This window comes from Athene cunicularia (assembly GCF_003259725.1).
Source record: "Athene cunicularia isolate RWA chromosome 1 unlocalized genomic scaffold, athCun1 chr1_part2, whole genome shotgun sequence".
Lineage (NCBI taxonomy): Eukaryota > Metazoa > Chordata > Aves > Strigiformes > Strigidae > Athene > Athene cunicularia.
In genome coordinates, this window is record NW_020799092.1 from 34,872,011 (window position 1) to 34,896,354 (window position 24,344).

General features: G+C 40.0%; 1 protein-coding gene across 3 annotated transcripts in view; it reads left to right on the forward strand.

Annotated features, from left to right (window-relative positions):
• Positions 1-3,278, forward strand: part of ATP2B1 (ATPase plasma membrane Ca2+ transporting 1) — a 35,857-nt gene extending 32,579 nt beyond the window's left edge. For all 3 annotated transcript variants that reach the window (XM_026862325.1, XM_026862310.1, XM_026862318.1), the window contains one exon: positions 377-3,278. In XM_026862325.1, coding sequence (XP_026718126.1) covers positions 377-389 — 13 coding nt within the window. In that variant the 3' untranslated portion in view covers positions 390-3,278. The remainder of the gene's footprint in view (positions 1-376) is intronic.
• Positions 3,279-24,344: the final 21,066 nt, after the last annotated feature.

Genomic DNA, 24,344 nt, shown 5'->3' on the forward strand with positions numbered 1-24,344 from the left:
CCCCCCCCCCCACCCCATATTCAATAAAACCCTCATTGAGATTTATTTAATTTGTGAACAAGTAAATAACTGTTGGCCTCACTTCTGAAAAATGCTTAGCCCATGTCAAATAATTGAACAATTCTAGTGCCATGTCTGAATTTTTAGGCCCTTCAGCTTTTTGCAGTACTCTTACAATTTTTATTCCTTACTGTGTAGACTGGCAGTGCTCTACTGAAATGCTCTTCATTTTTTACAGTTTATTGCAAGTTCCACTACATCACATACAAATTCGATTCACTCATGTCTAGCTGTTTGTGGATTCAAACTCATAAGAACCATGCCACTAGCAGTAAATCTGCAGCATTTTAAAAACATTTTTTTTCTTTGTTTACAGATCCGAGTGGTGAATGCATTTCGTAGCTCCTTGTATGAGGGGCTAGAGAAACCCGAGACACGAAGTTCAATTCACAATTTTATGACGCATCCTGAGTTTAGAATAGAAGACTCCGAGCCTCATATTCCCCTTATTGATGATACTGATGCTGAAGATGATGCTCCAACAAAACGCAACTCTACTCCCCCACCCTCTCCCAATAAAAATAACAATGCGGTTGACAGTGGAATTCACCTTACAACAGACATGAACAAGTCTGCTACCTCTTCATCCCCAGGGAGCCCGCTACATAGTTTGGAAACATCACTCTGATTGTAAGCTGAATGTTAACACACTAGCTGCATTGTAAAGAAATTGAAACTGGGTCTCTTCACGCATTATGATGGACAAGATGAGATTCTTGTCTTGGACTTCAACAGAAGACACACTTGTACGAATGTAGATTTATTTTTTTAAAAAAAGCTTTCTGCCAGACTGGAGGGTGCTTTTCTGGGGGTGGGAGAAATAATGAACTCTGACAGATAAACAGTAACTCAGCATAAGTGACCTGTGGATCATCTGTTGTACTTAAGAATGGTCCTGAACAGTGTGTTAGCAGAGCTTTAGTTTATCATGATCCTTTTCTGAGGGGAAGGCTGGGAAGGGCAAGTAGGCCCTGGATCATTGAATTGATACTTTAATTTCTGCTGTTGGCTGTTAATAATTTGGATTATTTATGTTTATAAATGATACAGATCTGTTTACAAGGTTTGTAGATACTTTTTTTTGTTCCTGTTCATAGATGGGAAGCTTCCTTATAAATGATGCAGAGAAAAAAAAACAAAACACAACAAAAAAAATAGTCCTTCAAATACTGCTGTATTTTCAGGAAAAGGGTGTTTCTATTGAAACTGTACTAAATTTTGCCTGCAATTTACCTTGTTAAATATTGTAGATAAATTGCTAATACTAATAGCCAAATAGATAACACTAATGCTTTGTAAAAACATGAGCAGTGGTGTTCTAATGAAGTTATGGCCTCTGTCCTAATTAGTTTCTTAAATACATTTACTACTTAATGGTTTTGAAACAACTGTTTAATTTTTAAAAATTTTGAGAAACTTACTGAATAACTTTTGTTCAGAACTTAGTAGGATTGTTTAATGCAGGACATCAATATGTGATGGAACTTGCTTGAAATATTTCTGTTATCTCGGGCAAAATGGATTAAATCAAAATACATCAGAATCTTAGTCCTTTGTTTTTGTCTAAACATGTTAGTTTAGTGCTGTCTTGGTGAACTGTGAGTGAACTGTGATTTTTTTCTAATCTATAGAATCCTTCATGCAGCATGAGGGCTGTTGGCATTTTGAAAGGTTGTTAGTGGGTAGCATACATGTTCTCCTTTTTGTTTTTGAAACTTGTTTGTAAACATGAATAAATCTGCCCTTTTGTTAAAATAAAATTGCAGCAATGGTTTCTTACAGATTTTTTTTCTCAGCTCCTTCACTGGAAACACTGAAAAGTACTCTTTTGTATTACTGCTTAACTTTAAACTGCAATTTCAAGATGGTAACAGCCCCACTAAAAATAGTACTTTGCGTAAATGGAATCACGGTGGCTGCCTCCAGAATGAATGTAAGCTAAGGTACTCAAAAGTCTTAACTGAGCCAAAAGGATACTACTTAGGAATGAACAGGTCTGCCTGAAATTCCAAGACTTACTGTGAGTACTGCATAATAAATGTATCCCTGACCACTGAAGTGAGGGGAAACAGAACTGACATACAGCATGGGTGAAAATACCTTTTTCAGTTGATTAACATCTTATGCATCAAAACTGACCTGCTAGCGATTGACTGAAGAAGTTATGGTCTGCCTCAACTGTATTGTTTAAACAGTGAAGGACGATGGAACAGTATTTGACCTGGTACTTCCTCACACTTAGAAAATCAACCGAGGAGATGAGTTGTAAACTCCTTTTTTTCCTTCATTTTTCCAGCTCTGTGTTCTTTGAAATAGCAAGTTAAATTTTCTGCCAAATAATCCAGAATTTGGGAGATTTTTAGAGGGATACTTTCAAAGGAGTGCAGGAGTTAAGTTAGTAATGAGGGAGGAGATAATGCTAGAGCAAACTACAGAAATGGGCAGTTAGGAAGCTCAAGCATGTCTTTCCCTTGTAGTGGGATACATACATGCTTGGGTTTGTCCTTTAGTGGCTAATGTTCAATCTGTAGCACTGTATCCCACTGTCAACCACTCCTGAATTCAGTCTCTTCTGTTTTACTTAAGTAAATATGCTGAATTCTAGGCAAGGAGGGGTTGCACTTAACACTTTGTGTAGTAATTTCTCCCATGTTTCTAGCACTTCCCTTACCTCATAGCTCTTACCTAGAGGGATTAGTTTTTATGTAAGTTTTTTTTCTCCCTACTACAAAAGTCAGATTAGCATTGACTTAAAATGAGGAGAGGGGTTTTTTACCCATGAAGTACATGGCCATGTGAGAAAGTATCTTCATTTAATTTCATTAATGCATGATAATTTGACTTCATTTGAAAACAGACTTTAATTTTTCCCTCTCTCCTAGCTGTGGTCATGATTGCGTGTTACCTTTTTTTGAATAAAGTCTACACTTAAGCATTTTGAGGGGGGTGGGAGGGTGAATGTAGGCTTTGTACATCTTTGGTCCTGCTTGATTCTGTTAACATCCATGTGCTGTTCTTACAGGAAATTTCCTTACAGAAATAAGCAAAAGTTGTTTAAGAAGGGAGTATGCTTTCTTTGTGATCTCAAGAAGTCATAAGATGTTGCCTAGATTATGAAATGGTTATTGCTAAGCTCATGAGGCCTTCATTGCCTTTCTGGTTGTAAGGTTTACTTGTCTGTCTTGTAACTGAAATAAATAAAAGTGCTGTTCATCTCAGTCTGTATGAGGACTGAAATTCTTGAATGTTAGTGCATTTAAACCTGAAATGCATGCCAATTCTATAAAATCACTCTTCCTACCCTTTTAAGCTTATTTACTTTCAAGAGGCCATGGTGTAGATGGTGGTATGATCAAGCAAGCAATAGTAACCTTTAACATAAATGCAGTTTTAGACTGACTACTGTTTGAAGTGGCTTAAAATTCAGTATCCTGTGTAGGATGTCTACTATACTTGTGTATAAGACAAATGTTAATACACCTAATCTTGGCTGTGTGTGAGGGAGGAGTGAAAATTGTCATATAAGAGCACTTATTTTTTTTTTTCTGTATTGATCCTAACAGGAAGAGGAAAATGCTGCATCATGGAGTAGTCTGCAGAGAATAATGGAAACAAATGCCTTAATGCCAAACTGATGGGTAAATGCAGGGGTCTGTAGCAAGTGTAAGCAGCAAAAATATATGAACTAACACTCCCAGAGACTTTCTTAGAATAACAGGAAGTTTTCCAATGCGTTACGAAATAAGCAAGCAAATGTAACATTCATAGAAGTATAACTTATGTATGACTGACTGTATTGGGAAGTTATTCCAAAGGCCTGATAAGTTCAGTTTCTACTGCCAATAGTGCCAGCCTTTGCAGAGCCCTAGAACAATTTAGATCATATTAAGCCTTGCATAAATTAGAATGTCTTAATGTCTTTACTGCTTTTCTGATGCAAATACTTCATTCTAAAGAGCTCCTGCTTTTTTTCTACTTACACCTTCTCCAAGCAGTGCATATCTTCTGATCTTACAGATTTCAAGCCCTCACTGAAATACCTTAACTTTGTTGGATGAGCCTGGCCAGCATGGAGGGTCCAGCTCCAACTTATCTCCAGGCTGAACTGGCCTGCTTATTCAGGGCCATGTCATGAGAAATTCTGGGCCAGAACCAAGAGCCTTAGAGCTGTTCCTGCTTATTTTCTTCCATGGACTGTATACAGAACTATAACCACCTTCAAGAGACAGCAGCATCCACCAAGGAGATATGGCTTACACAGTGTCTAAACCAAAAGCCTCGTACAGGTACCAATTGTCCTTTTCATTCAAAGTGAGGTCTAGGATGAGGATTTGCTTAGAAAACTATGGGATGGGTTTAAAGACCTGAAAGAAGACAGCATGAAGCAGGTAGATGGCTAGATAGTGGCAGCATCATTGTAGCTGCAAAGCATAAAGCGAGAGGTGGTGCTTACACTGCAAATCTGACAAAGCAGGGAATATCCCTCAATAGGGGAAACCAGTTGGACGTGACTCTTATGCTTTCATAGTAACTCAGAAGGATTAATTAACAGGAGATTATATATGAAGAGATTGACATAGTTTAAAACATAAACAGCTGCAAGGAAGCAAGCAGCTTTCTTCTGCCCTGTATGGAGCAGGCAGAGGACTTTGTTCTGTGTCCACATACAACTTGGACTACTTCAGATCTTGTTAGTGTTCTGCGTGTATTTTCTTAAAAGATAGATAAGGATGCCAGCATTGCAGAAGATGGGCAGTAGCTTCAGCCATCTCTGATCTTCAAGTTTTAGTGAATTCCTCTGTAACACTTTATTATTGTTAATGTGCATCTGACATCTAGTTTTTTAAAAATCAGTAAGGCTGAAAAGAGTTCCCTGGTTTGCTTCTACTGGAAGATGGTGGGAATTCAAGACAGGAAAAATAACTGACAAGGGGATTTCTGGGAATTAACAGCTTTTGGTTGATGGAAGTGTACCTTCTGGAATACCAGAACATCATGTGGCATCTCAAATTCTGGTGTAGTGATAAGGGGCAATCCAACACTGAAGCAGCTGTTACTGAAATGCAAGTATGCATTCTGTATCCCTTTGATTCATTGCAAAGCTAGCAGTATCTAACTGTACTCTGAACATCTTCATCTGCTTTCCTAGGCTGCCTCTCTTAACAGGGCATGAAGATGAAGCATGCTGGAAGACTGTAAGTATGATCATACATAAAACTTATTAAAACTTCCTATGGCTTTCTCCTTGGCAAAGGCACAATCTGGGCACTGCTCTGTGATAATTGCTAGAGCACAAAACGAATACCAGTTTTTCCTATTTAAAAGCTTTCAGAGTCTCCTGTAGAGAATCAGACCATACAGCTCAAATGCTTCTAAACTTTGTGTGAATAGCCTCCCAAAACTTCTGATTTAAGGTACTACAATAAAAAAATCAAAACTAGTCTACAAATAAACCTTGGAAGATACATCTATTGTCTTTTAAGAATTTCAGTTTTACAAATACAGGATTTAACTTGACATTTTCCCTCTTCCACAAGTTGGTTGCTCTGATGGCTGTAGGTACAAAAGCATCTTCAGTTATGATCTAAGCTAGTCTCAAGATCTCGTGAAGGTAAGCCGCTATTTGACTGATGTTTGTGGGAAAATATAGAGCTTATTTTGAATAGTGTGCTGAGTGGTTTATGCTGTGGATTTTAGGAGAGAGCCTGCAAAACTATCAATTTGGAACATCAGATCCTTGTCATAGGACCTGTCAAAGGATACATGGGTCAGACATAGATTACATGAAATAAGGAGCTGTTGGAATTGATATTTTGGTAGGAAGCAATATTATTTGCTTTCTGACAATGCAAGATATGAAGGGTATATCTTTACTCACTTGACATGTATTGGTCATTAATACTCTGATCAGTGTAACAGTCATTGAGGACCATCATCTAAAAAGCACTCTTATTTAAACTTGTGGGTTTAAATAAATAAAAAGTACTTTCTGTCGTATTTTAATTTCCAAAAAGATGAGTCAATTGTAGCTTTTTCCTTTTAGCAAATCAACTAGGCTCTGTTCTAATAAATCTAGCAGTTAGGATGGACATGACCTAAAACTTAGTAACTTTTCCCTTTCTCCTCTTCTCCTGTCCAGTCTGCCAAGAATTATTGTACGGGATCAGTGAAGGACAGATGGAGTAAAAGGTGCAGTTGTGGATTTGTCTCCTTTATCATCCTTCTACCCTGTCTTACGATCTTCAGTTCTGCCTTTTACTTCAGGATCTCACCTGCTATCAGTAAACACACTGGAAAACTGCTGTGCAATGTGTCTGTTGGTGTTTCCAGTGAAGGGTCCTTAACATGCACTTTCCACTTTTTTAATTGGTGTGAAAGCCTAAAGAATTAGGTTTTAGACTAAAAATGAACAATGAATTAACATAAGAATCAGCAGAGATTGAGTGTTAAAAGACCAAATGTTTCTTCCCGGTGTTTCATAAAAACCCTTTACCTAGCTGAGCCCTTGATATTTGTACCTCTGTGCCTGCTTATATGAAAGCACCTTGGTATATAGAAAGGGTTCCACCTCTACACCTAGCAGGACTTTGGTCATGCTTGCAGATGTGCAGGTGCTGAGAATTAGGATAACACTTAAATTTAAGCCTTGGGCAGGAAACTTTACAATAGACTTCTGTCAGGTATATCCTGAAGACACACTTCTAGTAAAAAGTCCTCAGGGCAGGATTTTGAAAATAGGCATAAAAGGCCCGTTACAACTTAATAGGAAAAATATGTGGGGAGGCAAAGTAAGGTAGCTGTATAATAAAACATCTACTTGAACAAGCATAGTCATCCTGACCTGCAGATCCCTGGAGTGATTGGAGTGATTGTATGTGGAGAAGTGATTGATCTGCAACACAGTTAATATGAGCAGGAGCAGATTGTGCTTTGTTGCACAGGTCCCTTGGCCACAGGTATCAAACACTTGCTTAACAGCCTTTCTTCCTTCCCACCACCCAATCCCAAAACCAAGTATTATTTTCTTCAGTTGCACAGGCATCTAATTTGCCACAACTGTGCATGTGTAATGGGTGCAACCAAAGGAGGGAGCCAGACTCTTCTCAGTGGTGCCCTCTTGACAGGACAAGAGGCAACAGGTACAAGTTACAACATGTGAAATTCTTCCTGAACACAAGAGAACACTTTTTACTGTGCTGGTGTGAAATCTGCTCACCATCTTTATTGATGATCTTCACAGATGACACCAAGTTAAGCGGCAGTGTCGATCTGTGTGAGGATAGGGAGGCTCTACAGAGAGACTTGGATAGATTGGATCAGTGGGCCAACGTTAACAGGATGAGCTTCAACAAGGCCAAGTGCCAGGTCCTGCACTTGGGCCACAGCAGCCCCCTGCATGGCTACAGGCCTGGGGAGGTGTGGCTGGAGCTGTCTGGGAGAGAAGGATCTGGGGGTTCTAACTGACGAGCAGCTGAACATGAGCCAGCAGTGTGCCCGGTGGCCAAGAAAGCCAACAGCATCCTGGCTTGTATTAGAAATAGTGTGACCAGTAGAAGTAGGGAGGTGACAGTCCCCCTGTACTCTGCACTGGTGAGGCCACACCTGGAGTGTTGTGTCCAGTTTTGGGCACCTCAATACGAGAGAGATATCGAGGTGCTGGGGCGAGTGCAGAGGAGGGCAATGAAGCTGGTGAAGGACCTGGAGAACAAATCCTATGAGGAGCGACTGAAGGAGCTGGGACTGTTCTGTTTGAGGAGAGGGTGGCTCAGGGGAGACCTCATCACTCTCTACAACTACCTGAAAGGACATTGTAGAGAGGTTGGTGCTGGTCTCCTCTCACAAATAATTAGTGACAGAACAAGAGGGAATGGCTTCAAACTCCAACAGGGGAGGTTCAGACTGCACATTAAGAAAAAATTTTTCAGAGAAAGAGTGGTTAGACAGTGAAATAGGCTGCCTGGGGAGGTGCTGGAGTCACCATCCCTGGATGTGTTTAAGGGTCATTTAGATGAGATGTTGGGGGATATGGCGTAGAACTTTGTAGAGTAGGGTCTGATGGTTGGATTTGATGATCCCAAGGGTCTTTTCCAATTTGAATGATTCTGTGAAATGCTGGGCCAGATTGCTCAGAGTTGTTATGAAGTCTCCATCCCTAGAGACACTCCAAACTCAACTAGACCCAGCCCTGAGCAACCTGCTGTAGCTGACCCTGCTTTGACCAGGGCATTGGACTAGATGATCTCCAGAGGTCCCTGCCAACCTTGGCCATTCTGTGATGCTGAAGTTCTTGAGCAGGAGCTGTAATTCTATAGTGTTTCCCCACTAGCCTAATGGATATTTTTGTGCACATAGATTAAATTTAACAAAGAAGTCAATCACTGAAGTGATGAAATCTGAGCCAAAGCAGGAAAGGAATTGACATTTGTCTTTCTCTTTTCTTACACTGACCTGACCAGGGTGGGTTGCTGATACTTGCCTGCTTTAATGCTTACTGTGATAGCAGGGCTTGGATCACTTCTGCTACAGTAAACCTTTTTGAATGATGACTGACTAAGAAAGTAAAAAATTTATGTCTTAAAATTACATTAACTTAATGACATTAGCTATGTTTTGTAAAGACATGGTGCGCCTTCTGGAATCCTGATGTGCTAAGTAACCAACTAAGCAATTCTGGTGATAGATCTGTCAGGCCTCAAAACTTTGAAATGAAACTCATAGAGTTGTTTTCCTCATGAGGGAAAAAAAAGCTGTCACTCTTAAAATTATGTTTTTTTTTCAAAGCTAGTTCTTTCCCTACATCTTGTCAAAAGAGCTTTCCTATGACTTGCTCTAAATGACAGCACTGAAAAGATGCTACCATTTAAAAAGTACTCCCAAAATTATATGATTAAGCATAAGCAACTCCACGTTGTTTGGTTTTTATCTAAAATGCTACAGCTTTCAGGCTTTAAGTTACTGCATGCAAGGTGATATTTCATGCTTGCTGGCCTCTTAGGTATCCCAGAAGACTTCTTATAAGAGGGACTCATATTATCTAAAATACTGCCAGTGGCTTTGATCTTTTTTGGAAAGATGGGGCCATTAGGTTCAGAAGCAAGGGGATGGCATGTGTGCATTAAAGAAAACTTCTAGTTCCCCTTCCTCTGCAGAAGCATCTTTTAGTAAACAAAAGCATGCATTTTTCTCTTCTTTCTTCTAGCAGCCTTCTCATATCATTTTACAAGATGAAAATGGAATAAAAAGAAGTAAAAGTTTGTCCTATGGCTAATGTAAGTAACATGAAGCTTGGTACAAATAATGTTACTGAAGTGTTTTTACAGTTCTTAGAGTTGTTTGCTAGTGAGCTGATCTTAAACTAACATCTAATCTTGAAGTCTTCAGTGGTGATAATTTAAAATTTCAGAGATGGTCAGCAATTAAGTTACTGGTCATGAATGAAAAGCTCTTTGTAGGAGACAATACCTTGACTTTTTTTTTTTAACTCCCAGTGAATCTTAAACCAGACTGGAGCTTTCCTCATCTCCTGTTAGTAGAGAAACCTGCAGAAGAAATAACAAGAGAGTTTAGTTGTTACTGCTCAGTGCTGAACTGCACAGATTTTGTGTGGCTCCTAATACCTGCCCCTTCCCCTTCTTCCTATGCTTATCCCATCACAGTGCAATACAGTCCTGCAAACAGCTATCTGGGAAGATATTCTAAGCTGTGAAGAGGGATACTGGGTTAAATCAGTATCCAAATGTTAAAAATAACAGCTTATTCAGTTATTCTTTTGTGGAAATGGGAGACTATTCAGCAGAAAATAGCTCTTTAGTGAGAAAAATTCATAGCCTTTTTGTCTTTGCAGGCCTTAAAGGAATGATGCTTCATGAAATAATCTGAATGAAACTTCATGAAGTTCTGCTTTGAGCAGGAGTTTGCATTAGATGACTTCCTGAGTCCCCTTCCAACCTGAATTATCCTGTGATCCCATTTTTTAACTGTCTTCAATGGGTATCTGTTAAGTTTGCTTATGCCTTCTAGTAGTTACGTTTTATACTGCAAGCCAGACATGCCACTTCAAAGTAACTGTGTAATTCATAGGAAAGCCCACAAATTTTAACATGATCTCCAGAAAGCTCTGCTTCAGACCTGTAGAAAGCAGCCACTCCTCAAGGAATAAGAGGATTTCTCATTCTGTTATTTGGGTCTTACAAATCTTTCAGGTGTATAAAGAATAAAAATTGTGGCTATTTCCAAGAAAAATGAAAAGCTGACATTTGCAGATTTGTGTGGTTTCACTGCCCTGCTCTTTACTCAGGACTCCCTTGCAAGAACTTGTTCTTTTTTCTCAAAGCTACTGTGTTGGGTTTTTTTTTCTGGTTTTATGTGTTTAAGATCAGTTTCTGAAAAAGAAAATTCTCTTGAAGGCATAGAAAGTTAACAAAATCTCTATTATTGTTCTAAATGTTCAAGAATAAAAAGCACTGAAAATTTTTTTTCAGTCTATAATTTAAATGGAATTGAGAAGCTGACTTTTCTCCTTAGTTCATAGAGTGGTGGTGTTACAGGCTTTTATCTGAGCAAAGTATCAGTGAAATTAAATACAACATCAGCTCTGCTGTTACATACAAATGCTCCCTCTTTTGCCTAGTGTAACAAAACATTTCTGTAACTCTTGGAGAACTTAGTGTTATATCAGATTTGGAATCTCTTTTTATTGATTCTCAGATAATCGTATATAAAACTTTAAATCCTAATGTAGGAAGTGTGACATTACAAAACTGACATTCTGTTCTTAAAAAGAATGTAATAGGAAAAAGCTGCTGTCAAATATTCCACGTGTAAGCTGTACAGTGAAACTAGTTGGCTGGCTGACCAAATGTTAATGTGAGATGATTCAAATAGAAATTTGACGTTATAACCACTGGAAAAATAGCTGGGTTTCTGCAAAACAGTTGTCATAGCCTCTTTTTTCTTTTTTTTTTTTTTTTTTTTTTTTTTTTTTAAACATATTGCTTTTGAAACTAAAACATTTAAAATAAGTAGGTTTAGAAGATTTAGGGGAATGGGGGAATGCTTATACCACTAAATCTTAATATGCTGCATTCTTAAAGGTGCAGAAATCACTTGAATTTTCTTCTGTAGGGCCAGTATACTGCAGCATGTTTCATTTCAAAGGTATTAATGTTTCAATAAAAGATGAACTAAATCTTAAAGCAAGAGGTTAAAGTATTCTGAACTGCCATTTTTAAAGAGCCTGGGATAGCAGGGATCCCCAGCCCTTCTGCAGGCACGTCAATACTTGAATACAATTGTTACAGCTTTAAATTTAACTGATTCTTTTTCAAAAGGACCAAAACCTGTCCAAGTCTGAATATCAACTAAATGTGTCAGCTTGATGCCAATGAACATGATCAGCATTTTACATGTTTGGACGAAGAAGTGCTACAGGTTTTTTGATCACTGGATGAGGAGTATAAGCTGATAAAATACCACTTGAAAATACTACTTTACATCAACTTTCTTAATTACTGTCCCTGAAAGCAATCAGCCCAACCAATAGACCCCTCAGTGTTTGTTTTCCAGTCATGCTTGATCTCTGAAATCATTGTCAAAAAGACTAAAATTCTGAAATCTACTCCTGCATGCTATCATAAACCCAGTTTGAAACATTGCACTTGGATTGATTGTAAGTGCAACAGTTAAGCCATAGATAGTTATTTCCAAACTGACTGCATTTGGGATGTTGCCAAATAAAAGACAACTGCTCCTGTGGCTTTTTTGCCTTGTTTCAGTCTTGCAAGGCTTGATGGTTGTACTGTAAGCTAGAAATCAGGTCTTTAAGGAAACTCCATGGAGAAATACATTTAACCACTAACCACCCTAATAAAATTATACAGCTCAAGAAGTTTGCTTTAGAGGGGGAAGAATAATGTTACGAAATAAAAGGGCTTAGCCATTTCAAAGACTGAAATTTGAGGGGGAAGTGTTATTTTTCTGTTAAGGCTTGTTGCTGCTAATACTCTACAATCTCCAGACTTTTGAACCAGCTTTGACGCTTGTCAAAGAGGCTCTCCTGGTGCTGGAGATCTCTTTCGCTATCCCACTAGAAAGCAGGGAAAAGTTGCAGCCTGTTTAATATTTGTACAGTCAGCCTTGTCTGTTCAGCAACTTTTGCTGAAGATTGTACCTGTTCCGAGCAAACTGCTCTGCCCGATTGCAGGGGGCTGTGATGGGGTTGGAGCTGAGCCTTTCACACAGCAGGATTGTAGTCCATGATGCTGGCTCAGGTTACCTCCTCTGCTCTGCTCCTGTAGTGTCCCCTCAGTTGTGCCATTTCAACAGCTTCTGTGACAGTGTGGTGAACCACACTGGAACCACTTTTGGGTAAACTGCTGCTGCATGGGCTGCTCTCTGGACAGTGAAACTTAAATAGAAAGGTCCTCCCCTCTGTGGTTCCTAGTGCCCCAGTAATTAGAGGTGGAGGAAGCAACAGGGAAAATACCGTGAATGAAGGAAATTAAATGGGAGTGGAAAGAGAAGCATGAGCAGTGAGGAGGTTGTTGAAAGCTTCAAGGGAACAAAGCAGGATAACGGGAGACAGAGGAGCAAAAAGTTGAAAAGTGTGTATCTAAAGAGGCTCCTCCAGCTCGAGGCACTAATGTTAGGAGTGTTACAAACTATGTCCATCAGTTCATACTTTTACTTGAGCATTTCACTCATCTTTACTTCTTGTTTTAGTTTGGAGGAGAACCTACTGTGATCTGTGTTGTGAATCTGAATACCAAAATTTGATAACCACTATGGATCATTTTACGATTTCACATAGGTGACGATAGGTTGGACGGAGTGTAACAAGGCTGGAATACCAAATGTTCAAATAAACTGATGGAATAAACTTAATCTAGTGCTTTTTATTTAAAATACCAAAATTAAATGTGGCTAACATAATTAAGTGGTGTGTCACAGTAAAATGGGCCTGTCTGCAAGTTAAGGATGAATTCTCTTAACTTAGAGTGAAAAGTAGCCAGTAAAGAATTTCCAAGTAAGAATTAGTGCAAAAAAATGCAAGCAGGGCACAAATTCTTTGCTATCATCTCTAACAGGCTGCCTTGTGATCATTTTATCAGGAATTTAATATTTTTTCTCCACTGAAGACATTGTCTGGGGTGAAAATACTTGTTAGGTGGCAGCCTCACAGGACGCTGAAGGAAATCTACCTGGGTTAGTTACGAACAGGCAGAAGCCATCAGAGCATGCTTCCCGTGTGATTCCTCCATCTGCAAAAGCTGCAGTGCCCAGATATCCCTTCTAACTTTCAAAGGGAAGATGCTTTGACTTCTGTTTCCTTTTCTGTAGGGCTCAGGGATTACAGCGATACTGATGTTGTATCTGATGGACACATCTTGTCTGCTATGAGGCCCTACTGACCCTCCCTTCAGTTGGGACCAGTCTCTACAGTAGCTGTATGCTGCCACTGTTAAATACCCTGCAGCATCCCAACTGAACTGTGATGGAGATTCTGGGTATAGTGTGTCCATATGCAATAGCTTTGCAATTAGTGTGCAGATGGATAAGAATATGTAATGTGTTGTGATATAACAATGCTACAGGGAACATGAGCAGGGTTCTTGAAAACTTGTCTTTACAAGAAAATTAGGAGCATTCTTCTCTGGTCCTTTTTGTGATATTAAGCAGATGCCACCTTCTGCTTCTCTCTACTGTACATGGGTTGTTCAGCCATTCCTAGAATCACAGAATCATTCAGATTGGGAAAGACCCTTGGGATCGAGTCCAACCTCAGCCACTACTCTACAAAGTTCTCCCCTACACCATATCCCCCAACATCTCATCTAAATGACCCTTAAACACATCCAGGGATGGTGACTCCAACACCTCCCTGGGCAGCCTATTTCACTGTCTAACCACTCTTTCTATGAAAAATTTTTTCTTAATGTGCAGTCTGAACCTCTCCTGTTGCAGTTTTAAGTCATTCTCTGTTGTTCTGTCACTAATTATTTGTGAGAGGAGACCAGCACCAACCTCTCTACAATGTCCTTTCAGGTAGTTGTAGAGAGTGATGAGGTCTCCCCCTCTCCCAGCTCCTTCAATCACTCATAGGATTTATTCTCCAGGCCCTTCACCAGCCCTCCTCTGCACTCGCCCCAGCACCTCGATATCTCTCTCATATTGAGGTGCCCAAAACTGGACACAACACTCCAGGTGTGGCCTCACCAGTGCAGAGTACAGGGGGACTGTCACCTCCCTGCTTCTGCTGGTCACACTGTTTCTAATACAAGCCAGGATGCTGTTGGCTTTCTTGGCCACTGGGCACACTGCTGGCTCATGTTCAGCTGCTTGTCAGTTAAAACCCCCAGATCCTTCTCTCCCAGACAGCTCCAGCCACACCTCCCCAGGCCTGTAGCCATGCAGGGGACTGCTGTGGCCCAAGTGCAGGACCTGGCACTTGGCCTTGTTGAAGCTCATCCCGTTAACGTTGGCCCACTGATCCAATCTATCCAAGTCTGTCTGTAGAGCCTCCCCATCCTCACACAGATCGACACTGCTGCTTAACTTGCTGTCATCTGTGAATTTACTGATGACACACTCTATGTCCTTAGCAAGATCATCAATAAAGATGTTGAACAGAAATGGCCCCAACACCGAGCCCTGAGGAACACTGCTTGTGACTGGCCGCCAGCTGGATTTAACCCCATTGACCACCACTCTCTGGGACCGTCCATCCAGCCAGTGCTTGACCCAGCAGACTGTACACTCATCCAGGCCATGAGCAGCCAGTTTTTCTATGAGAATCCTATGGGGAACTATGTCATCCCTCTCTGCAACAAAATCAGTCATTATGCTGAGATCAGCATAAAATTTCATAACATCAGGCCCCCTGCAAGAAGTCTTGAAGCAAGCTGTCACACATCCAGCTAGGCATATATACAGCCTTCCTGCAGGAAAAGAAAGGGAATTTTAAACAAGGTGTAGAGTGAGGAAGTTGCAGTTTGGACTTTTCTACCCCAGAAATGACCCACTATACTTGCATGCCACATGGAATTGGCTCATTGGTTAGAATTTTATGATTTCATAAGCAGCATTTGACAAAATGTAACTACAGCACTTACTCTTTGAATCAGACAGGTGTCTAGCTGTCTCATTTATGAGACATCACTTTTATAAGTGATGCAGGCGCACAAACAGAACAATGTATTCAGTAATAAAACTTCTAAGAGTCTGAAACTACTAATCCCTTTATCTTTCTGTCTGGAATATTGAAGAGAAAATCTAAATGGCAGCAGCAGGAAGCATCTGTGGTACTCTGTCATGTTGTGGGTTTGACAACTGTCATGCTGGAAAGCTTTTTCTGCCCAATCAGACAGTGCTGCAACAGCAAAAAAACAACCCCCCAAAAAAACCACCTACAGATGCAGGTTTTCCATCTCCAGACAAAGAAGTCCCTACCCTACTCTGGTATAGCCATGATGAATGCAGATCAGTCAGCATTTGGGGTTGCCTATGAAGTGGCAAAAATGTAATCTGTAAGGTTTTCTTCCTCATGTGACCCAGTCTTCTCTGTAACAACCCTGAATCAGAAGTATCTGCCACTGCTAGTCAGAAACACCTTGCCTTATTCATGTCCCTCTGGAAACTAAACTAAGGGAAAAGTGTAATCAAGTTCTCCTAATTCTTTTAAGTGTACTAACAAAAATCTAGTTAATCCCTGGTAAAACAAACTGATGGTTCAGTCCTTAGATACATGCCACAAAGGGGCAGCAGAGGAGAAAGCAATGACATTTCTAATAATTCAGTGCCCAAGTCATGTCTGGACCAGTCATAAGATACAGACTCAAGGATCCTTTTTAGAGGACACATGGGTGGTGTGGAGCTGGGAGACTAGCATTATGATATTGCTAAACAAATGCATATAGCTCAGCTCTGTTCTAAGCACCTGAAGTCTCTTATGGGTCAGACCCTGGCCTTCAGCAAGCATTTAGCAGAAGAAACTAATGCCACAGATAAAACATGGTATGTGCACCAGGCTGTGCAGTTGAAGACTGTCCGTGCTCCACAGAGTGTGCTCTTCTGCTTCCTTCTCCATCTCTCTGGATACCATGTTCCCCCTCCTTTCCACTATAGACAGACTTGTTCAACTGGAAGTCATAGTGGAGGACTCAGAAGATAACTGGCCCACTGACCTCCACTTGTGATTGTTTAACAGCTACATACTCCCTTCCTCCACTTGTAGCTGCAGGTCTTCAGCCACCATTATGTTCCTTGTTTTCCAGCCACAGTGGCATATTGGTTTTCCTCACTTGTTCCTACAATAACATTTGTTATCATTTCTCATACTTTGTACCTGGCTGTTCTGGTCATTGGTTTCAAGCACTTGCTTAAATTTTTCTGTGGTACCTTCACCATTCATTCATATTTCATACATTTATGTGTGTTTTCCCCTAGTCCTCCTTGAGTAAGTGCAGACAAGCAAGCTTATGAAAGACAGAAAGTAAGGTAATGTCCATTTCCTCCCCCCATCAGGAGCAGAAAAAGTAAATGAGCATATGAATCACGATGGTTGTTCTTACTGGTTGAGCATGAGGTAGCAGCTGTATGCCACTGAAACTAGGAAAATTAATTGTCTACAGGTATAGTTTGACAACTTTTCTAAGACAGTGTGTTGACTAAATATTGCCAGAAGGAGCAGACCAGCACTCAGCAGCAAGCTCCAACCACTTGATGTGTGCCAGCTACCATTTATCTGATCCTGAGAAGAATCAATTCAATGCACTAAACTGTCAGGACACTAAAGCAACAATAAATAAGCAACCACCACACTACTATTCATGTTAGTTTAGCTTCCTAAACCACTTCAGTCCTAGGTCAGACGACCTCTAATGCCAACAAGAAAAGAAGGAGTGATGATGCCCCTTTTGGCAGGAGCTAACCACTACATTTATTTCTGTCTGCTTTGGTACTACAACGAAGTATAAATATGGTAGAGGGGTGCAAGAAAATTCACAATTAACACAGTAACTTGATTTTAAAAGCAGTAGTACCTGACATGAGCTAGTCTTAAACTAACATATTTAGACATACTGCCAATGCACAATCCTTGACAAACCTTGCTGATACTGGGCTGCCCATTAAGCTTCAGCCTGAGCTAGAAGACACTTAAAACAAATTTAAATTTATCAACATAAGCAAGAGGTATTTAAAAAACCCCTTGAGTTCTGTTTCAGACCTAAGCTACACTGTGAATCCAGGTACTGCCTAAATACCTATATACCTCTTGCTATAAACCACCATATCCAAGGCAATGCAAGAAGCACAGGAACAGCCATTCCCTTGTTCTTCCATATGCATCTGATACCACCAAAAAAATCCCCAACAAATAGCTAGTGGAAAAGAAAAACTACAGACAATTTAACCAGCTAAGATGACAGAATTCTCTCTCTTTAACTTAACATAAAGTACAGTAAGACATGGGGTCTGAGCAAAGCTTGACACAAAACCTTGGCCCAATCTGGGATAATATCAGGATTATTGAACAGAAAATGTCATTATCCGAGTGGGACTGTTATGCTCATTTACAGGTAATTTTAGCAAGTGTCATTCCTTAAAAAATAATTCTGATAACTCTGAATTTTATTTCTACATAATTTCAGGAGGGTATGTATTCTCTGGAGGCACGCTAGTAATTTCTTGGAGCCCTGAAATCAGAATTAGGAGTCAGATATTAATTCTGATTCTGATTTTGCTATAATCCTTCATAAAACTAGCTTTTTTGGAGTGCATATTTTCAACAGCAGTCTTCTAATAGCCTTTGCCACTATGTGTGCTTCTACAGAAATGAGAATGCAAGCAACATCCTACCTGTAGAGCAACTAATAGAACTAGAAAAATACTTCACAATCTCTGAATAAAAAGAACCATATGAATTTTTTTGTATGATATGCACATATTGCAATTTTTCATTCAATCCCACTAGTTCCCCAAAGCCTCATAGTAACAGCTATCATCCCTTTCTGTTTTGTTCTGTCAAGTACAGAAAAAAAAACCACATTCTTGTCTTTGGCCTTCAATGGTGTATCAACTACCCAACCTCATTGATATACTCTGGATTATTACACGGTCTGCAGTTCATGTTTCTGTCTCATATCATGTTTGTCTATCTATGTACAAAAGGAAATTTGTGTAATTTTCTGAGTGTTTCTAACAGTTTTCTGGGTTCCTGAAATATACTAATCGATGTAATTGGAGGTGGTAAAAACAAGTGCTTCTCTACATTTTCTGTTTAAAGCTAATGCATGTAGCAATTTTCCTTTTGAAAAGCTGAGTCAAGCATGATGTATTAAGGTTTTATCATGCCTTATATTTTCTCTAGATTCAGTTTAATGGTTGAAAACCTCACCTATACATTTTTAATGTAGTTTGGTTTAAAACAAACCACATGAACTTATAAAATACCTACTAATATGAATTCTTCTATGTGCAAATAGCAAATTCCTTGTTAACACCCAGCAAACTGATTTACTTGTCAGCTAAGCCAGAATTCAGTTTCACAGAGTTTAGACTTCAATAAAAGCTACGTTTTTTTTCTAAAATTAAGTAAGCTCCGATATCAAGAGCTCATTTTTCTAGTTGTTTATTTTAGTTTCTCTTTGTCCTGTTTTTTCCATTCCCTAGTTCATTCTCCTTATGATATTCTTTAGGTGAAGTGTTGCTTTGTGATACATGCCTAACCAGATACTTCATGAGGCTCAGTATCTCCATACAACACTGTTCATCAATTTTCATCAATTCACTCTTGCAGTTAATACCCATATTACACTAGATGATGCTGTTGTTAAGCAGTACTAATGGGAGATATTGTATAAACACCATTCTATAGAACACATGCTGAAGCATTAATATATTTGTTTTAACCTTTGCTACATTGTACTAAATTCTTCCAAACTTCTAACACTCATGAACCTGGTGAGACACATGAATAGTTCTTGATTTCAAACACACATTACCAAACAATTTGTTAAAGCAGCACTATTCCAACACACTGAATTTTGCAATGTGACGGTTTCTCAGGTATTGTATACAATGGCAAAGAGTCATCATACCATGTATCTATTTAGAAAACAACTGCTTAGTTTCAGAAAGGCTAGATACAAGCACATTTGAGATAAAAATGTATTTACCAACATACCCATGTTACTGGCAACACAACAAACATTATTGGTATTGATCATCCATTAAAACATTAAAGAGAAAAAAAAACAAAAACAAAAACAAAAAAACAGAAAGATGTTCTTCAAATTTAGAATTGCATGTGGATATCCAGAAAATTCCATAAAATCCCAGAAAATTCTATAGTCAAATCAATCAATCAGTGGCTGCAAACATTCTCAGATTCAAATAATAGACATATGTTATAGGGAGTATGAGTTACAATCTGACACTGATCACAATCTGACATAACACTAAGAGAGGTTTACACACAGCTCAGCATGTGCTTCAGCTGCACATTACTATGTCAGTAATTTACTGTCCTGTTTGGGTACTTAGGTAGAAACATTAAGGAACTTAATCCCTGTAGTCATTAGAAAGATACATATCTTCTATATCAAAGCATCTAATTAAAAGGAACAAAGAGAAAAACCCCTTGGATAACACATCCACTCTTATACAAATTCTAATGACTTTAAAACAAATTCTTTGGCAGAATAATTGTCACTCTCAGTTTCTAATCCAGATGGTTATTTGGTTTAAAGTGCTGGTTTTAAATCATGCAGTTCCCCTTAACACATCTTTACCTTCAGGCACTTTAAATTCTCATATTTATCCTTCAGTACAAATACAATCTATACACTGAACAAGGAAAAATCTCAAATATCTATCAGCTACAACAGCCCTCTGATCATCTTCGTGGCCCTTCTCTGGACCGGTTCTACCAGGACCATCTCGTTCTTATGCTGGGGACCCCACAGTGGAATGCAGTACTCCTGGTGGGGTCTCATGAGAGCAGAGTAGAGGGGGAGAATCACCTCCATCAACCGTCTGGCCACATTACTTTTGATGGAGCCCAGGATACGGTTGGCACTCTGGGCTGCAAGCACACACCGCTGCCTCATGTCCAATTTTTAATCTACAAGTATTCCCTAGTCCTCCACAGGGTGGCTCTCAGTTCATTCAGCCCCAATCTATATTGGTACTGGGGGTTGCCTTGACCCACGTGCAGGACCTTGCACTTGGCCCTGCTGAACTTCATGAGGTTTGCATAGGCCCACTCCTCAAGCCTTTCAAGGTCCCCTGAATGTCATCCCTTACCTCTAGCATGTCAACCGCACCACACAGCTTGGTGTCATCAGCAAACTTGCTAAAGGTCTATTCAATCCCACTATGCCATTAATGAAGATATTAAAAAGTACTGGTCCCAAAACAGAGCCTTGAGGGACATCACTCATTACTGGATTCCATTTGGACACTGAGGTATTGACTGTAATTCTTTGAATGCAGCCATACAGCCAATTCCTTATCCATCCAATAGTCCGTCCATCAAATCCACATCACTCCAATTTAGAGGCAAGAATGTTGTGGGGGACCGTATTAAATGCCTTATAGAAGTTCAGGTAGATGACATCAGTTTTTCTTCCCTTGACCACTGATGCAGTCACTCCATCATAAAAGCCACTCGATTAGTCAGGCATGATTTGCCCTTGGTGAAGCCATGTTGGCTGTCTCCAATCACCTCCTCATCTTCCATATGCTTCAGCATAACTTCCTGGAGGATCTGTTCCATGATCTTACTGGTCACAGAAGTGAGACTGACTGGTCAGTAGTTCCCAGGGTCTGGCTGTGATGTTCCCTTTTCTCCAGCCACTGGGGATTTCATCTGATTGCCATGACTCTTCAAATACGATGAAGAACAGCTTAGCAACTACACCTGCCAATTTCCTCAGGACCCTGGGATGTTTCTTAGACTAAAAGTAATGTCATACACATTCCAAATATCCTTGCATTTCAAATCTATATGTACCTATGTGATATTCTTTTCCCTTTTCTTGCTGCTATTGGCAAACAGAATTTAATGGGATTTTGATATGAAAACTTCAACAAAACCAAAAAAACCCAACAGTACTCCACAAGTTATTTTACAATCTTAATACTTATTTTCATAACCTTTTTGATGTAGCAGAAAAAAAGGTAGGATCAGAGGTTGGAAAGATGCCGGGGGCATAAGGTATAATGGTTCTACAACTGTGAGACAGCCTATAATTAAATCTTTGTGCCCTGAGACTACATTCTTCTCCTGCGTGTAGGTGGATGAATAACCAACACCATGCTGGCAAAGCATATCTCACACTCCCCTCTAGCACCCATGGTGCACCACTACCTGCTTGTGTCCCCCATCTGCCAACAGCCCAAGAGCAAAGGTTTCTCAGGAGGTCTGGGCAGCTCTGCTGCTAACACAACTGCCCTCAGTATGATCCCAAGTAATTGAAGTTGGGGTTCTCAGTTTTATTTTAAAGTGGGATTAACATTAAGCTAAAAATCCTCATTTTAGATATGAGAGAATTTTAGGTGGGCTAGTATATTACACTTGCCCCTTGCGCACATGCATTGTGTTACCTCAATTATTATGAAACCATATGTGATCAGTGGAATTGGCGTGTGCATTGCCACATACATGCACAAAGGGTACCACGTTTGGCTATGTGTCCTTGAATTCTACACGTAATTTTACTGGGTCCTTTCCTACAGGGACCATGCAGCCAGCACGAACCTTGAGTTACAATCTTAAAGTGTTCCCCTGTATATGATTTCTGTTTGGACATATACTACCTTATCTCACTCCCTGAGAAAAAAAACTTCACAGCTGCTGAAAAAGCAGCCTACCAAGGCATGACGCTTAGAAGATATTTTCTGATGTATCATTTATCATTGTCATCACAGTGCACAACAACTCAATACAGTAGAGTTTGTATATTGCAGAACAGTTATTCTCAACCTTAAAAAGACAATGCCAACTCATAATTGTATTAAACTATTAGGAGTTACAGTAATCTTAAAATCATTCTAAAAATGCTAATGCTAATAAGAAAAAATAATCAGCATAAAAACTATTGCCTGCCAGCTTTATAACTACAGTTGTTACAGTTAATTATATGTCTGTGGCAAGGGAATACTTCGCTTCCTACAAGCGTTTGGGAGTCTTCAAAACACTCATGTAAGGAGAAACAGCAAGGAATAGATTAACTTTGTAAAGCCCTACAATTTGAGAGACTCTTCCAACAATTTGTGGAAAGAGAGATGCCACCCTCTTTCTCTTGGTAATTACAGTTGTTCCTTTGCTTTATGCCTATCACCTGGCACTTTATAATTCAGGAATTTTGTGAGGACATACAGATTCCAGTTTATTTCTAGCACTCCAAGATGAGTAAAGGATACTGAGCTGCTGGAAGTGTAGCAGCTGTGGAGAAGGCAAAAGGAAAAAGATTCAGTACAACTGGGAACTGTCATTTAGCTCAGCTTGTAAATAAAATAACGTGCTTCTGCCCACTGGATTTTAAGGAGCTTCCAGAACACATCTGAACCTGAGAACATAAGGTACCAGAAATACTGAGATACCATAATACACAATTATAGCAGCACAGGGGGTAGCTTCTCTCATTCAAGAGAAAAAGAAAGGAGAACATGGAATAACTTAAGATCACACACAGTTTGATACTAAACCTGCTTCCAGGAGGGATGGGATCTAAATGTAGCTTGACTGTCTCCCTGCTGAGAGGCATCATTCACAGCTGATAAACCCTAGGAGAAAGATGATAATTGGAAAAACAGTTGAGAAACAGCTGGAAGACTTCAATAGTGGTGGAGAGGGAAAATTAATTTGGGTTTAACTAGTTAACTCACTGTTCCTGCAACGTGGTAGAATGTGGGACATTTAAGTCTTATCATTACCAACTTTTTTTAAGGCTATGTTTTATTTTGTGATAATTAAATCATGGGAGGTAACACAAAGGTATGGGTGAGTGAGCTGTGCAGAAAAAAAACCCAAACCAACAACAGTGAGATAAAATTGTAGCTTTAGTTAGGTCCCAGTTAAAGTCAATGTGTCCTGTCCCAACACTTATTTTTTAAAAACACTTATGTTCTGAAGCTGTAAAGGCAATTAACCAGCCTGCAGAATCAGTGTAAGAAGTGGCTAGCAGATTTTCATGGAAACATTCTTATGCACTTGTGATAATCCTGCTTTTTTCAGCACCTTTAAAATTATTGTCTTAAACGTGCATTTCATGGTTAAACCTAATTGATTTGGAACTGTCCTATAACTGACAAATCTTACACGTTGGCCTAATTATTGACCTGATTCTGTAGATCTAAGAGTTTAATGTCAATCAGATTAATTTTTTTTTTTTTTTAAAAAAAGGATAATTGCAGTATAAGTTACTTCTTAATGAACACTTGCATATCGAATGACAGTTTTGCTACCACAACCCTTCCTTTTGTTAGTTGATGTCAACCCTCTTTCTACTAGCACAGCTATTGGAGCAGTACTTTTTCAGGGAGATTGGTTGCCTTTTTACTATGAAGCTGCATAAACATTCACAGCACTACTAACACCAACAGTTCTGTGCGGGTTTGGGTTTTTTGTTGTTGTTGATTATTTTTTTTTTAAAGTAGTACTTTTTTTAGAGCATTAAAGGCCTTTTTAAAGACAACTCTATGATACAAACACGAGCCCTGACTTGGAAAACGAAAGTATTAACAGGGTAAGAAACAACCAGAAAAAAAGACAAAGAGGCCAAACTGCCTAGGGTGGCTTAATACCAAATCAGCCTGAGGTGTTGAACTGAGCTATCCCGCATCCATTGACAAGCGGCGAAATCGAGGTAACACGGGCCACATCTCCCACTAGCTTTGAAGATCTCGCTTCCGTTTTGCTTTGGGCTAAGCTGAAAGAAAAGACCTTCGAGCACAGGCCAGCGAAACCGTGCTCCACCTGCCGCCAGGCTGGGGGCAGCGCCGCAGGGCCCCCCAGGCGGGACGCCCTCGGTGCAGGCAGAGAACCGGCCCCGCACTGCGGGGTTCCCTCGCAGGCTGGTAGGAAAACCTGCGGTTTAGGGTACCCACCGCACCAGCCGGCGGGCAGGTTCGGAGACAAGTGACTTCAACCTGCCCCGGCCGGACCGAGCAGGCAGCTCAGCGCCGCGCCCCGGCAAGGCGGGGGGCGCTGCGCCTTTAAGGAGGAGCCGCGCTCCGCCCCGCGGCCCCGCCCCGCGCAGGGCGGCCGGTGAACGAGCGGG